Here is a 16713-nt window from a genome sequence, read left to right on the forward strand (position 1 = left end):
GGGTATCTAGGAGATGATTCCACACCTGTCTTAAGGCTAATCAAAATTCATGTCTCTGTGGTCTCCTCTAGTTGCCGATATGGAGCTGCTGAGCCACATACCATTGCTGCATTCTTGGGGGGTGAGTTCCATATTTGAGAAGACTCACCTGTTGTTACATAGTACAGTTACTATTTTAATACAAAGTTTTGTCGTCTAGCTGTTTTAATTAGGGAGGTCAGTGAAGCAGGATGTTATATTTCTTTTTTTTTTTTTGAGACATAGTCTCACTCTTTTGCCCTGGTTGGAGTGTATTGATGCCATCATACTTCGCTGCAACCTCAAACTCCTGGGCTCAAGTGATCTCTCGCCTCCGCCTCCTGAATAGGTGGGACTACAGGCATGTGCCAGTGAGCCTGGCTAATTTTTCAATTTTTTGTAGAGACAGGGTCCCACTGTGTTGCTCAGGTTAGGATACTTATTCAGTTGCCCCTATACTGGTCTCCCTGCCTTCCATCTCTCCCACTGCCATCCAACTTAAACTCCTTAAGAGTCATTAATCCTTCTAAAGCATAGCTCTGATTGTGTCCTTTTACTAACCCTCTGCCCCACCAATATACATAACACTCTACAACAGTCCTCCAAGCAAGTCCAGGGACTTTGGCTTGACGTTAAAAAACCCTGTGTTTTGGTTCCACTCGGCCTTTCTAGCCTTGGTTTTATCATATTACTTGCTTTCCCCCCAGGATGCCCTTTGATTTCCTGCTCCTAGATCTTTGCTCCTCTGGGCCTATTTGCCTTAAAAATATGTTTTTCTGCATGTCCAAAACCTACATGTTCCTCAAGACCCAACTCAAAAATGACATGTCTTTCATAAAAGCTCCCTTTACTTCCCTCCCTCACTCTACTTCCCCCTTGTCTTAGCCAGTTTGGGCTGCTGTAACAGAATATCATAGACTTACAAACAACAAAAATTTGTCACAGAGTTCTGGAGGCTAGAAGTCTGGGATCAGGATGCCAACATGGTCAGGTCTGGTGAGCGCCCATTTCCTGGTTCATAGACAGCTGTCTCTTCTGTGTTCTCACATGGTGAAAAAAAAAATGGCAAGAGAAGTCTCTGGGGTCTCTTCTTAGGGCACTAATCCTATTCATGAAAGTTCTATGCTCTTGACCTAATCACCTACCAAAGGCCCTATCCTCATACAATTACACTGGACGTTAGGATTTCAACATATGAATTTGAGGGGGAAACGAACCATTCAGTCCATAACACCCCTCAAAAAAATATTACTCTCCTGTGATCTCCTATAGACTGAGCTATTAGCTTGTGGCATTTTCCCTCTAGATGTTGAATGTTTTAACAGATTTAGGTCTAATTAATATTTGAAGTGTTCAGAATGTAAATGAATCATATAGACCTAAGAAAACTATTTTCTAAGCAAATCCAAATTAAAGCCTGATTTGGAATAATTTATTTTAAACTAAAACCAAGTAGTCTCTTGTGCCAAAATAGCAAAGTTAACTGCCAATTCACAGAAAAGGGCAAATTATTATTTATTCAGATTCAGTCCAGAATCTAAGAAGAGGTACAGCCGGATGGATGGACTGGATGACTTAACTATAGCAGAAAAAAGTATAAATTGAAGGGTTTTTGTTTTTTGTTTTTGTTTTTTACTTCTATGCATTCTGTAATCATTTTGCACAGTGCCATTATAACCCTTCACTTCCTTCAGGTTTTATTCAAATGCTGTCTTCTCTGTGATGCCATCCCTGACTCCCCTATTTAAAAGATGAACCCCGCCTCTTGTATTTATATCTCCCTTATTTGCTTTTTCTCCTTAGCACCTTATGGTCAGTTGACATACTACACATTCTATTTATTTGTAAATTATCTCTCTCTTGCTGCTAAAAAGTAGCATGAGGGTAAGTGGATCTTTTTGTCTTTTTTCCTTACTGTATCCCTACTTCCTAGAACAGTATTTGGTGCACAGTAGTCTCAGATTCTATCCAGTCGGCCGAGCGCGGGTGGCTAATGCCTGTAAGGCCTCCGCTTTGGGAGGCTGAGATGGGCGGATCACTTGAGGTCAGGAGTTCAAAACCATCCTGGCCAACATGGTGAAACTCCATCTCTACTAAAAATACAAAAAAATTAGCCAGGTATGGTGGCAGGCATCTGTAATCCCAGCTGCTTGGGAGGCTGAGGCAAGAGAATCACTTGAACCTGGGAGGAGGAGGTTGCAGTGAGCTGAGATCATGCCACTGCACTCCAGCCTGGGTGACAGAGTGAGACTCTTGTCTAAAAAAAAAAAAAAAAATGCTATCCAGTCCTCAGGTTATAGAAGATGCACAAGTTTTTTTCTTAGTAGTTTTTTTGTTTTGAGTAAATATAGCAGTCTGGCGATATTTAATATAGATCCTTCCTAAATTACAAATGCATTCAGAACAAATATACCTTTCTCCTTTTTTATTATAAAACATACAAGGTAAAATTCAAATGCAGCAGTAGGGTGTCCTTTGAGAATCTTTTATGCCTGTGTGTATCCTTTAAAGTTTGGTCAACCACACTACTGTTTAGATTTCCTTTAATAACAAAAAGAATTATAGGCTTTTATGTTGATATGACTCAGTAAGCTAACTGCATCTGTTCTGGGTCACTTTCAAACACCTTTGCTTTTGAAAAGGAAAGGTTTCTTTACAGAATTGAGTATTGAAGTTCACTCTTTCAAAGATTCGCTTTTCTCCTTTTTCCTTTCAGGAGCTGCTGCTCAAGAGGTCATCAAAATAATCACCAAACAATTTGTAATTTTTAATAATACTTACATTTACAGTGGCATGTCACAAACTTCAGCAACTTTCCAGTTGTAGAGTAAGCACCTTAGGTAGTGTGTTAATGATTGAAATTGTAATTGCCTTTGGGTTGTGTTTTAGTCTGTAAAATTCTAAAGGAGAGCTGCTAAATTGTTTTCTTAATAAACATTTTTCTCATTTGTAATAATGTAGTCTTGTTCTTTGTGGGGAGGGGAAAGGAGACAATCATTTTCCTAGAAAATGGATCCTATCCATTTCTCACTGAGCATCAATATTGGCTTGCTATTTCAAAGTAACTTGTCATAGATTATCCTTGTGTTTTATTAGAGATAATTAAAAATTTTTTTTTCTTACCATCTTCAATAATGAATTTAAGCCATGTGCAGATGTTAGCTATGGACATTTCAGGACCATCATCATTTGTTAAAATGAATAGAATTTAAAAAGAAATTATTTCTGGATATGTAGTTTTCCCAGAAAACAAGACCATCCCTTTGTGTGTAGTATTATCTTAACTAATTTGAGTTTTGGCTGCCTAACCTACTTCTTGAAATTTTATGGGTCATTCTACTCATATATACTCTTAAATTTAGTCACATGGGACTAATAGCATTCACCAGCATATTAGAGGGCAAAAAAAAGGAAGTAGTAGATGCAAACGGAGTGGAAATCCAGAATCCAGAAGTGGGTGCAGTGCCCGGTTTTTGGCTTGATGTCTTAATACTTACGGCTGAGGAACGTGGTCCGTGGTGCATGACTCTTAGTATCTAAGGCCCCTAATCTGCTGCAGCTGTCTCTGAGGCCAGCGTCTCCTAAGTGAGAACCTGTTAGATTTGCTAGGGTACCTCACAGGGACTTGGTTTTCCGGACCCTAATGTGTCAGCCATTCTTTGGCTGTTCTTCACTGTATCGGGGACCTTCCCCTCGCCTTCATCGCCTAGCAGTCCCGTGGGCTGCATTTTACGGCGGAGGAGGCAAGGGACAGGCCTAGACCTTGGCCCCACTCTGATCCTTTGGTCCAGGCGCGGAGAAGTCCTCCTGGACTGAACGCCGGAAGCCCCCTGGTGAGGTGGAGGCCTGGCTGCCTCTGTGGGGCTGTGGTGACCATTAGCGACGTGCCCAACAAAAGGGAGAACGCACAGCACAGATGCCAGGTGGAGGGGAGGTTGGGGCTTCGCCGTCGCGTGCCTCACGGCCACCGTCCCATAGCCAGACCTCGTCAACCGCGTGCACAGTCCCCTAATTTTGGGGCTAATGCTCCTCTGAGGTAAAAACCCTAAAAACCGGGGGCGGTGAGATTAGATTTCTCTTTCAAATTGTAGCTTTTTAAAAAATCTTGCATCCAGGACACCGACCACCCCATTGCCCTTGGCAACCTGGGGCACCCGCGGAAGCGTAAGACGCCGTGCAGGGGCTGGTGCAGGGGCTGGCGCAGGGGCTGGCGGGGCTGCCGGCCGGAAGTCCCGCCCACGGACGTGAGCCTGGACGGCTGGGCGGGAAACCCTGTCGGGCGTCGTGGCAGGTGGGCGGTGATGAAGAAAGGGCGGAATCCCCTGCTTGAGGGTAGACGCCACGGCCTCCGCCCGCGCGTTGGGGTCCTGCCTTACTGCGCTTGGAAACTCCGTATGTTGGCGCCTGTGGAAGGCGGGTTGGGCTGGCCAGGATGTCTTACCGCCCCGTCAGGCCCTTCTTAGCCCACCTGAGGAGAAGGGTCGATTTGGGGGGACGGGGCCTTTATGAGCAGGTGCCAGGCCCCGGCTGTAGTCCCCACAGCCCTTGGCGGGAAGAGACAGTCATCACGTGATGCACCATTTAGAGACGTGTAGAGCCTGGCAGTATTCCCCCCTATTTCACTTCTGACTCCCTAGGTGCCTCCCCAGGTGACTTTGATGTGTGGAGAGGGTGGGACCCACCAGTGAAGTCGTTTCTCAGAGCCAGGGCCGGGCCGCATGTCCCACAGCACCTGAGCGGGGAGGGCCTGCTGAGGGGGCTGATGGCTGGCTCGCGAGTGGCCCACGCGGCTAACCAGTGCCCTGCTCCCTCGCAGGACTTGCGAGCCCTGGTTAGAGAGGAGCCTGGAGGGGCCACCTAAGCTCTGCACAAGGAATTCCACCAACTCTTTAGGTTAGCGGGCCGCAGGCTGAATGGGCAGGAAGCCAGGCGGGGTGAGTGCCCCCTCCTTGGAAAGGTTACGTGTCTGTTACCTGTGGAACCCGGGAGGAGGCCCTGAGGATTTATGGGGGGTGTTCATATTGCAGAGCCAGCTGACTCCTGGTACCCACGGTGCGTTTTCTGGGACCTGAATGACTGTTATTTCTTGACCCGTTTAAACGATCGAAAACAAATTTGCCGCTTCTCTCTTGCGTCTTCCTTAGAGGGTATTTTCGCTATATATAATTACAAGCTGGGTATCCGCTGACAAAAAACAATTTAGTGGTGGGATTATCAGCCCTGCCAGCCTTACACAAAAAGATCGCATTTATCTTTCTGATATATTGGGATAATATTTCGATTTCAAAAAGCTTTCTTGGCCTCGTGTGGTGGTGGGTGCCTGTAATCCCAGCTACTCGGGAGGCTGAGGCAGGAGAGTCGCTTGAACCCGGGAGGTGGAGGTTGTAGTGAGCCGAGACGGCGCCACTACACTCCAGCCTGGGCGACAGAGCCAGCCTCTGTCTCAAAAAAAAAAAAAAAAAAAAAACAACTTTATTTTTATTTATTTATTTTGAGACGGGGTCTCCCTCCATCATCCAGATTGGAGTGCAGTGGCGCGGTCTCAGCTCACTGCAGCCTCCATCTCCTGGGCTCAAGGGATCTTCCCACCTCAGCCTCCCAGGTAGCTGGGATTACAGGTGCATGACCACGCCCAGCTAATTTTTGTACTTTTCTTTGGTAGAGACGGGGTTTCACCATGTTGGCCAGGCTGGTCTCCAACTTCTGGCCTGAAGTCTTCCGCCCACCTCGGCCTCCCAAAGTGCTGGGATTATAGGCGCGAGCCACCACGTCCGGCCCCCCAAAAGCTTTTGCATACATTTTCTAAATCAGGTAAACAAGTAATATTCAGCTACTTTTCTTGCTGAAATTTGGATTTAACACTATTGTTTTGAGGAGTGGGTTGAGTGAAACGTGTAAGTGGGAGAGGTTCTCTGTCATCCAGAAAAAAATCCTTTTTTCCTGTGAGAATACAGTAAAGAATTTTGAAATCTCCTTGTTTGTGACAGTACATGTATTCATTAAATTACTAAAAACACTTCATAATCTGCTTTATATGGCAGATGCTTTTGTTCTTGAGAATATACTTGTTTTATAATTTTAAATATAATTTTATGATTATCAATCCCTTGAAAGTTATAACTTACCCTTTGCTATGGGTGTTTGTAAGCACTTCTCAAGTAAATAGATGACTTGTGTTAATGCTACCAAGTACTTGGCAAACTCTTTTTGTGCAAAGTAACCATTTATAAGAAAAAAGTATAAAAACAAAGGGAAAAAAGAGTGTGGGTGGTCAGTTTTAATTTGAAAGCATTTAGGTTTAAAAGTTATACATTACCCCTCTTAGGCCAGGCACGGTGGCTCACACCTGTAACCCCAGCACTTTCGGAGGCCAAGGCGGGTGGATCACCTGAGATCAGGAGTTCCAGACTAGCCTGGCCAACATCGTGAAACCCTGTCTCTACTAAAAATACAAAAATTAGCCGGGCGTGGTGGTGCATGCCTGTAATTCCAGCCACTCAGGAGGTGGAGACAGGAGAATTGCTTGAACCTGGGAGGTGGAGGTTGCAGTGAGCTGAGATCACACCACTGCACTCCAGCCTGGGCAACAGAGTGAGACTCCGTCAAAAGAAAAAAAAAGTTATACATTATGCCTCTTAAAAATTATATTAAAAGCAGAATAGATTGGATAATTAAAATAAAGGAAATAGTCCTTAAGGTTGTCCATGAAACAAAAACATCCATATATGATAACAATTTTCCATTTTCTAAAGAGTTCACCTTTTTAAATCTAGTAATATTTTCCAAATCTTCACCCATTTGTTCAAAAGCAATATGTATTTATATATGGGAGACAGTATAAGAGAGGATAAGAGTGTAGGCCCTAGCCTGAAATTTTCTTGGTTCCCATTTTAACTCTGGCACTTACTAGCAATTTGAAGTTAGTCAAATTATTTGCCCTCTCCTCATGTATCTTCATCGTTATAATTCCCTCATAAGGTTATCGTGAAGACCAAAAAGAATATTCATAAGATGTAAAGAACAAAGCCTAGCCTCAATAGGTATTTACTGAATGTTAGAAGCTGTTATTATAAAAATTGTGAAAAATAGAAAATAGTGGGATAAAACCCATAGAACCACCAACTAAAGACAAGTGTTAATATGTCATCTTTCTAGCCAGTCTTATTTTATATTTACCTCTAACTAATTTGGATCAGACTGTAGATTAAATTGAGTCTTACTCTTTTTGGTTAGCTTTGTAACATAAGCATTTTTCTTTGCTATTGAACATTTCTAGTAAATGTGAATATTCTTGTAATAATATCCAATCCTGTGGACTTACAACATACCTACTTCTATTTTAATGTAATATTTAGGTTAAAAAATGGGCCAGGCATGGTGACTCATGCCTCTAATCTCAGCACTTTGGGAGGCCAAGACGGGAGGATCACTTGAAGCCAGGAATTCAAGACCAGTCTGTGCAACATAGCAAAATCTCTGTCTCTACAAAAATATTAAAAAATTAGCTGGGTGTGGTGATGTGTGCCTGTAGACTCAGCTACTCGGAATGCTGAGGCAGGATGATCACTTGAGCTCAGGAGTTTGAAACTGCAGTGAGCCAAGATCATGCCACTGCACTACAGCCTGGGTGACAGATTGAGACCCTATCTCTTAAAAAAAAAAAAAAAAAGGCAAAAATAATATACCTGTACATTTGTATACTACTTTATAAAAGATTTTTACATTTGTTGTTTCTTTAAACATTTCTTTGTGCTTAGGAATTTTCTTTTCTTTTTTCTTTTTGAGACAAGGCCTTGCTCTATAAATGGATAATTGGATATCTCTCTTTAACAACATAGTGTTGGAATAAGAATTTTAGAGTTTTGTGAATCCTGATTTGTTGCTCTAAGAAGTTAACTGGACTCTGAGGCATTTTTTCTAACTAATCAGTTTAGCATTTTAAAGTAGGGTATGTGAGAGGCCATATCAGAGTTGCCAGTTATTTTAAAAATGGTTCTAGGCTGGGCATGGTGGCTCAAGTGTGTAATCCCAGCACTTTGAGAGGCTGAGATGGGTGGATTGCTTGAGCTCAGGAGACCAGCCTGGACATCATAGTGAGATCCCATCTCACTATACCATGTTGAAAATAACCATGGGTTGTTAATTTAGTATTTAGCTTGTGAAGAGAAAGGCCAATCTAAGGAGTGTGTGTGTGTGTGTGTGTGTGTGTTTAAACCTCTCGTAGGTAGGGGGTCCCTAATCTGAAACTATGAGATGAAGATTTCCGTGAAGAAAATAAGAAAGTGGGGGCTGGGTGTGGAAGCTCACACCTGTAATCTCAGCACTTTGGGAGGCTGAGGTGTGTGGATTGCTTGAGACCGGGAGTTTGTGACCAGCCTGGGCAATATGGCAAAACCCTGTCTCTACAAAAAATACAAAAAATTAGCCAAGTGTGGTGGCGTGTGGTGGCATGTGCCTGTAGTTTCAGCTACTCTGGAAGCTGAGGTGGGAGGATCACCTGATCCTGGGAGGTCAAGGCTGCAGTGAGTCGTGATCAAGCCACTGCGCTCCAGCCTGGGCGTCAGAGTGAGACCCTGCTGTCTAAAAAAAAAAAAAAATGGAAGGAAATGGGACCAGCTAAGAGGTCCAGTTAGATCCAGTCACCCAGTCATTCGTTTGCTTAATGAAATTTGTTGCATGCATATAGTGCTTAAAAATGCCAGATGTTTATTAATGTTTTTAAATGTAATTATTGTAACAACTCTGTGAAATAGGAATATCATTTCTATTTTACAGATGAGGATACAGAGCCTCAAAGAATTTAATCAACCTGCTTGATATTACACATCTAATAAGTTGCAGATTCAACTTATTAAGTAAGTTAATTAAATTTATTATTTTAAAAGTTGTAGTTCCCTGGTCTTTTGGCTTTAGGAAAACAATTTTTCCCACCCATTTGTACTTACATCTTTGCCATTCTCAAACATTGATTTAAATTGAGAAAATACCTTTATCTTATAGACAAAATATAAGGAAAAAGAATATAGACAAGCATGGAAAGTGAAGACACAAAGAAAACACAAGGTGAGAAATTGATGGATCATATATCTGCAATGAGTTTTGTATTGGTAGGATATACTGTAGATTATCTGACAGGATCCAGGAAATGAAAGAATCATTCAGCCATTTACATAAATATTGAGCACTACTCTGCCTGTCACATAATTTCTGGCTTCAGGAAACTGACGTTCTAATGGGAAAAGACATACTGACAATTAGAATATCATGTGATAGCTGATTTAATGTTAGTGTATACAAGAATAATGGGAACCTGAGAGGACCACCATCAAAGGATGCCTGCAGGTACAGATTTCAGAATTGTTCCCAGAAAGATGGAAACTGAATCCATGGGCATGGAGGAGGTTAACCAGAGAGAAAAGGGTGGAGAATAGTGTTCATTAATATACACCATCACATAAGGTTTTAGCTGAGGAAGACAGCCCTTAAAAAAAGTCTGAGAAAAACATTTCAAAAAGGTGAAAAGAGTCAGGAATGTGGTATCTTGGAAATCAGAACCTTAAGAGAATGCTTCATGAGAAAGAGGTTGCTTAAGAGCCTAAAATGTCAAATGCCACAGCTGAGGACTGAATTTTCCACTGCGTTTTGCATTTAGGATGTAATTTGTTATGTTAACGGTAAACTTAATAGATTTTAGCCTGATTGCAGTCTGTTTAGATTTGAGTGGAAAATTAAGATCTGAATATGAATTGCTTACTCTTTAAGAGCTTGACTAAAGATATATGATCAGCCAGGTGTGGTGGCTCACTCCTATCATTCCAACACTTTGGGAGGCCAAAGTAGGGGATCACTTGAGCCCAGGAGTTTGAGTCTAACCTGGGCAACACATTGAGACCTCGTCTCTACAAAAGCAGTTAAAAATAACTGGGCGTGGTGGTACACACCTGTAGTGCCAGCTACTTGGGAGGCTGAGGTGGGAGGATCACTTGAGCCTGGGAGGTCAAGGTAACAGTGAACCATGATCGCACCACTGCACTTAAGCATTGATGACAGAGCGAGACCCTGTCATTCATTCATAAATAAATAAATAAATAGTGAGATATATGGCAGTAGCTAGAGGAAAGTTGTAATGTCAAGAAAGTGTTATAAAAGAATTTCTGAAAAGGGAATGGAGATTCTGGAGAGGGAGAAGTTGAAAACTGGAGAGATAGGGGATAACTGTTGGTGATTCCCCTCTCAAACCATTTACGAAACCTCCAACCTCAGTCCCACATCTCACTCTTTTCCATTTTAAGTCTTTAGGTTGCTCCCAGAAGTAGACTGTGAGATAAGGATTTGAGTGCAAGTACCTTTTTTCAGAAAGTGATCCCAGGAAACACTAGCTGGAAAGTGGGAAAATGAGATAGGAAAAAGAAGACAGAGAGTATGTTATCAAATAAGTTATTATTATGGGTAACTGGAGCTTAAGCCCACTGGGAAACTCTGGGAGCCAGTGCAGAGTCATGTGCCTGACAGTTATCCCAGCCAAAGGGTGAAGAGTATTTATCCATCGGCTCCCATCAGTCAATTGTTCAGCAACAGGGTGAAGTGGTATCTAATTGTGGTTTTGATTTGCATTTGCCTAATGACTAGTGATGTCGAGCATCTTTTCATATACTTATTGGCAATCTGTCTTCTTTGGACAGATGTCTATTTAAATCCATTCCACACTTTAGATTGTGATTTTAATGTTGCATTTTAAGAATTCTTTATCTGTTCTGAACACAAGCCCCCTATTTATTTGGATAACTGATTTGCAGATATTTTCTTCTAGACTGGGCTATTGTTCTGCATTCTTGATAGTGTCTTTTGAGGTATAAAGGTTTAAAATGTTAAGTCCAATTTATCAAATTTTATTTGATTGTGTGTGTGCGTGTGTGTGTTCTTTTCTTTTTCTTTTTTTTTTTTTGAGACGGAGTCTCGCTCTGTCACCCAGGCTGGAGTGCAGTGGCTGGATCTCGGCTCACTGTAAGCTCCGCCTCCCGGGTTCACGCCATTCTCCTGCCTCAGCCTCCTGAGTAGCTGGGACTGCAGGCGCCCGCCAACACGCCCGGCTAATTTTTTGTATTTTTAGTAGAGATGGGGTTTCACCGTGTTAGCCAGGATGGTCTCGATCTCCTGACCTCGTGATCCGCCCGCCTTGGCCTCCCAAAGTGCTGAGATTACAGGCGTGAGCCACTGCGCCCGGCCTGATTGTGTTTTTTGTATTCACTTCAGTATTTGCTGGTTTATTTTATTCAGGAGTTACTGAAGGAACTAGGTTACTTTGCCTAGAGAAGATAAAAACCAAGGTGAAACATGATAGTTGTTATGTCAGGAGATGCTTTGGCTGGGAAGGGAAGGATTATGATAGGAGATACCAAAGTATGAGAAAGGCGTACAGAAGGGAATGGAGGAATACGTAAAGAAGTTTCTTGCAGACCGGGCGTGGTGGCTCACACTTATAATCCCAGCACTTTGGGAGGCCGAGGCAGGAGGATGGCTTGAGCTCAGGAGTTTGAAACCAGCCTGGGCAACATGGCAAAATCCCGTTTATACAAAAAATACAAAAATTAGCCAGGCGTGGTGGCATATATGTGTATTCCCGGCTACTCAGGAGGCTGAGGTGGGAGGATCCCTTGAGCCTAGGAGGTTGACGCTGCAGTGCCCTGTGATTGCACCACTGCACTCCAGCTTGGGTGATATAGTGAGACCCTGTCTCAAAAGAAGAGAAAAGAAAAGTCTTTTGTATCCTGCCTGCATTGTGCCTAGAACCGAAAATCATTATGCTCCATCAAAAATTTTCTTTGGCATGTTGTTGATGTGGCTTATTGGTATCCATAGTCAAACTTACCTTCTTATAGTGTCTGTTAGTGTACAAAATGATAAATAAATACTTGCTATTGCTAAAAACATCTTAGTGATAACCTTTGTACTATGGTTTTTCACTAACAAATTTTGTCATGAATTATTTCATTGAAACAAATTGACAGTTGAATTTCTTTCAAGAGTGAGACTATGGCCAGTCGCGGTGGCTCACGCCTGTAATCCCAACACTTTGGGAGGCCAAGGCAGATGGATTGCCTGAGCTCAGGAGTTTGAAACCACGCTGGGCAACATGGTGAAACACTGTCTTTACTAAAATACAAAAAAATTAGCTGGGCGTGGTGGTACACACCTGTAATCCCAGCTGCTTGGGAGGCTGAGGTGGGAGAATTGCTTGAGCCCGGGAGGCAGAGGTTGCAGTGAGCCAAGATTGTGCCACTGCACTCCAGCTTGGGTGAGAGAGTGAGACTCCATCTCAAAAAAACCAGGCCGGGTGCAGTGGCTCATGCCTGTAATCCCAGCATTTTGAGAGGCCAAAGCAGGTGGATCACCTGAGGTCAGGAGTTTGAGACCAGCCTGGCCAACATCATGAAATCCCATCTCTCCTAAAAATACAGAAAATTAGCCGGGCATGGTGGTGGGCACTTGTAATCCCAGCTATTCGGGAGGCTGAGGCAGGACAGTCACTTGAATCTAGGAGGCGGAGGTTGCAGTGAGTGAGATAGCACCACTGCGCTCCAGCCTGGGCGAGAAAGTGAGACTCCATCTCAAAAAAAAAACCAAACCACAAAACAAAGAGTGAGACTAAGTACTGTACTGATTGATGATACATCTTAATTTCTCTTAGTATGCTCCTCTATATTATATCCATGCTTCATCCTATATCTTTCAGAACTCTAAATTTTTTTTATTTTTATTTTTTTGAGACAGAGTCTTGCTCTTATTGCCCAGGCTGGAGTGCAAAATAAAATAAAATAAAATATTAAAAATAAATTGAGTAGTATAAAGTCTACAGTAGTGTACAATAATGTCCTAGGCCTTCACATTCACTCACCACTCACTCGCTGATGCACCCATAGCAGCTTCTGGATATACCTTTAAAAAAAAATCTGTATTATAGCTTTTCTATGTTTAGATGTGTTTAGATACACAAAAATTTGCCATTGTGTTACAATTGACTATATTATTCAATACAGTAACATGCTATGTAGGTTTATAGCCTAGGAGCAATAGCTATACCATACAACCTAGATGTGTAATAAGTTCTACCATCTAGGTTTGTGTAAGTAAAGTCTATGATGTTAATACAATGATGAAATCACCTAATGATGCTTTTCTCAGAATGTATCCCCATCATTAAGCAACACTTGACTGTACAATCTATTTTTATGTATTAAAGAGTTATCTGGAAAACTTAGTTCACTTATTCTAGTAGCTTTCTGTAGATTCCATCCAATTATGTAGAAGATCATGTTGTATGCAAATTCAAATACTTCTTTGCCAATTTGGGTGCCTTTTATTTCTTTTTTCTTACCTGACGGCACTGGCTAGACTCTCCGGGACAATGTTATATAGGAGTGGTGATACGAGCAAACATCTCTGTCTTATACCTGGTTTTAGAGAGAAGATATTCAGTCTTTCCCTGTTAAGTATGATGTTTGCTGTAGGGTTTTCAACTGTAGATGCACTTTGCTAGGTTGAGGAAGTTCCTTTCTATTCCAAATTTGCAGAATATTTTTCTTTAATCAGGGATGCATGTTGGATTTTATCAGATGCTGTTTTTATATCTATTGAGATGACCAAAAGGTTTTCCTGTTTAAGTTTTGTTACATTGATTTTTTTCAAATCATAAATCAATCTTGTATTTCTGGGATAAACCCACTTAGTCGTGATGTATTTTTATTTTAATATATTGTTGGATTCAATTTGCTAAAATTGTTTAGACTTTTTGCATGTATGTTCATGAAGGAAACTGGTCTGTAGTTTTGTTGCTAATGGCTTCCGTTTTGGTATAAAGGTAATACCAGCCTCATAGAATAAGTTAGGAAGTATTCCTTCTCTTAAACTTTTGAGGCCAGGCGCGGTGGCTCATGCTTGTAATCCCAGCACTTTGGGAGGCCGAGGCGGGCGGATCACGAGGTCAGGAGATCGAGACCACGGTGAAACCCCATCTCTACTAAAAATACAAAAAAAAAAAAAAAAATTAGCCGGGCGTGGTGGCGGGCGCCTGTAGTCCCAGCTACTCGGAGAGGCTGAGGCAGGAGAATGGCATGAACCCAGGAGGCGGAGCTTGCAGTGAGCCGAGATCGCGCCACTGCACTCCAGCCTAGGCGACAGAGCGAGACTCTGTCTCAAAAAAAAAAAAAAAAAAAAAAAAAACTTTTGAAAAAAATTGAGTAGAATTTATATTATTCCTTCCATAAATGTTTGGTAGAATTTACAAATGAAACCATCTGAACCTAGAGTTTTCTTTGAGGAAAAGTTTTTAACTCTTAATTCAACTTCTTTCATAGATATAGGACTATTCAAGTTGTCTTTTTCTTCTTGGGTGAGTTTTGGTGATGTCATTTCACCTAAGTTGTTGAATCTATAGGTATAAAATTGTATGTAGTACTCCCTTAATATCTTCTGAATATCTGTGGAATGTGGTAATGCCATCTCTCTCATTTCTGATATTGGTAATTTGTGTCTTTACTCCTTTTTTCCTAAATCATCTGGCTAGAAGTTTATCAGTTTTGTTGCTCTTCTCAAAGAACTTCCTCTGTATTTGTTTTCTGTTTCACTGGTTTCAGCTTAGATCTTTATAATTTCCTTCCTTGTACCTATATTGGGTTTAATTTGTTCTTTTTCTAGTTTCCTAAGGTGGGAGCTGACGTCGTTGATCTGAGACCTTTCATCTTGAATACTGTTTTCGTAGCATCCCACAAATTCTCATATGTTATATTTTCATTTTTATCCACTTTTTTTTCTAAATGACAGATATTTAAACCCGTGTAGCTTTACTTAAAGAGAATAATATTTGGACTTTCTATTCCTATATTTATAAAAAGGGAAACTCAAAGAACTATAAGATGTTCATTTTAAGTTCTTTTATTTAAAGAACATTTTTTAAAAAAATACATGGTTGTTGGATTATAAAAGTAATACATGCCTGTTACTTTAAAAGTTGACTATTCCAAAGATATGTATTTAGTAAGTGAGATTTGAATGGTTAGTTTTTGAAATAAATCTTTTGGTTTAAAATAATGACATTTTTGTTCTTTAGAAATGAAGACTGACCTGAACTTATTATTGGAGTGTCTAAAGTATCAAATGGACAATGCTGTTTCACAAAAGGAGGCTTTGGTCACTATTCATTCAATTTGTCAACAAAACAGTAAGATATAATAGTGAATTTTTATCTGTGATTCTAGTTCTTTAGTACTCTGATATATCAAATAAGCATAGTTCTTTATCTTCCATTCAGTTATTCTACATATCATGTTACTGTCTTCATGTGATTTATTTTATCCCTGAAAATATAATGAAAATAAATATCATTTCTATTTTGTTTTTTTCTGCACATCCTACAGGTAATGCAAGTGTTTATTTTCGGGAAATTGGTGGTTTGATGTTTGTAAAAAATCTTGCAAAGTCAAGTGAACATAGCATGGTAAAAGAAGCAGCCTTATATACATTAGGAGCTATTGCAGAAAAAAATGGTAAAATATAAAACTTTATTTCATTATACTTTAAGCATTGTGTTATATTTTAACAGTATACTCAAAACTAATTTTATAGTTAATTTCCTTTCCTTTTTTTTTATGTTTGAATAATTTTATCTAGCCTCCCTCCCCCCTCCCTTCCTTTCTCTCTTTCTCTCTGCTTTCTTCCTTTCCTTTCCTTTCCTTTCCTTTCCTTTCCTTTCCTTTCCTTTCCTTTCCTTTCCTTTCGTTTCCTTTCCTTTCCTCTTTCTCTTTCTCTTTCTTTCTTTTCCCTTACCTTCCCCTCCCTCCTTTCCCTTCTCTTCCCCTCCTCTCCCCTTTCTCCTTTGCCCCCCCTCCCCTTTTTCTTTCCCTTCCCTTTTCCCTGTCTTTTCCTTTCTCTTTCATCTTCTTTCCAGATCAAAGGATGAAGATAACCCACAACCATGTCATGTGTGGGTAAACATGCTTTGGGTATAGAAATTCACATTGGCAAGAACACTTTTCTGCAGTGTATCTAAAATGAGGTTAAATATAAACCATTGTTTTGTCAGACCAACTTTATATTCTTATATTTTTATTTATTAAATATTTCTTCATCAGCCAGGCATGGTGGCTCACGCCTATAATTCCAGCACTTTGGGAGGCTGAGCCAGGTGGATCACTTGACCTCAGGAGTTTGAGATCAGCCTGGACAACATGGTGATACCCCATCTCTACCAAAAATACAAATAATCAGCCGGGCATGGTAGTGTGCACCTGTGGTCCCAGCTACTTGGGAGGCCGAGGTGGGAGATTGCTTGAGCCTGGGAGGTGGAGGTGGCAGTGAGCCGAGATTATGCCACTGCACTCTAACCTGGGTGACAGACCACAGAGTAAGACCCTGTCTCAAAAAAAAAAAAAAAAATCAACTTTTAGGAACCAATCTTTGTGCAAGGCATTGGGGATACAGGGATAAGTAAGATACAGTCCTTGAATTTTTTTTTAAATTTATTTTTAATTTTTGTGGCTATATAATAGGTGTATATATTTATAGGGTACATGAGATGTTTTGATACAGACATGCAGTGCATAATCACATCATGGAGAATGGGGTTTCCATCCACTGAAGCATTTATTCATTATGTGACACAAACAATCCAATTATACTCTTTAGTTATTTTAAAGTGTA

General features: G+C 40.9%; 2 protein-coding genes across 14 annotated transcripts in view; both read left to right on the forward strand.

The window, feature by feature from the left end:
• The window catches only part of NAE1 (NEDD8 activating enzyme E1 subunit 1), a 28183-nt gene extending 25212 nt beyond the window's left edge, over positions 1-2971 (forward strand). For all 5 annotated transcript variants that reach the window (XM_055299381.2, XM_063611769.1, XM_055299380.2 and 2 more), the window contains 2 exons: positions 72-121; positions 2735-2971. In XM_055299381.2, coding sequence (XP_055155356.1) covers positions 72-121; positions 2735-2844 — 160 coding nt within the window. In that variant the 3' untranslated portion in view covers positions 2845-2971. The remainder of the gene's footprint in view (positions 1-71; positions 122-2734) is intronic.
• Positions 2972-4215: 1244 nt separating this feature from the next.
• Positions 4216-16713, forward strand: part of TERB1 (telomere repeat binding bouquet formation protein 1) — a 47917-nt gene continuing 35419 nt past the window's right edge. For 2 of the 9 annotated variants that reach the window (XM_055299377.2, XM_063611755.1), the window contains exons 1-5: positions 4216-4410; positions 8794-8873; positions 9019-9081; positions 15125-15235; positions 15432-15560. In XM_055299377.2, the coding sequence (XP_055155352.1) occupies positions 9051-9081; positions 15125-15235; positions 15432-15560 (271 nt within the window). In that variant the 5' untranslated portion in view covers positions 4216-4410; positions 8794-8873; positions 9019-9050. Of the gene's footprint in view, positions 4411-5680; positions 5830-8793; positions 8874-9018; positions 9082-14372; positions 14408-15124; positions 15236-15431; positions 15561-16713 lie in introns of all 9 variants that reach the window. The other 7 variants (XM_055299373.2, XM_063611754.1, XM_063611752.1 and 4 more) reach the window with 6 other exon arrangements.

Source organism: Symphalangus syndactylus, chromosome 11 (genome assembly GCF_028878055.3).
Source record: "Symphalangus syndactylus isolate Jambi chromosome 11, NHGRI_mSymSyn1-v2.1_pri, whole genome shotgun sequence".
Taxonomy (NCBI): Eukaryota; Metazoa; Chordata; class Mammalia; order Primates; family Hylobatidae; genus Symphalangus; species Symphalangus syndactylus.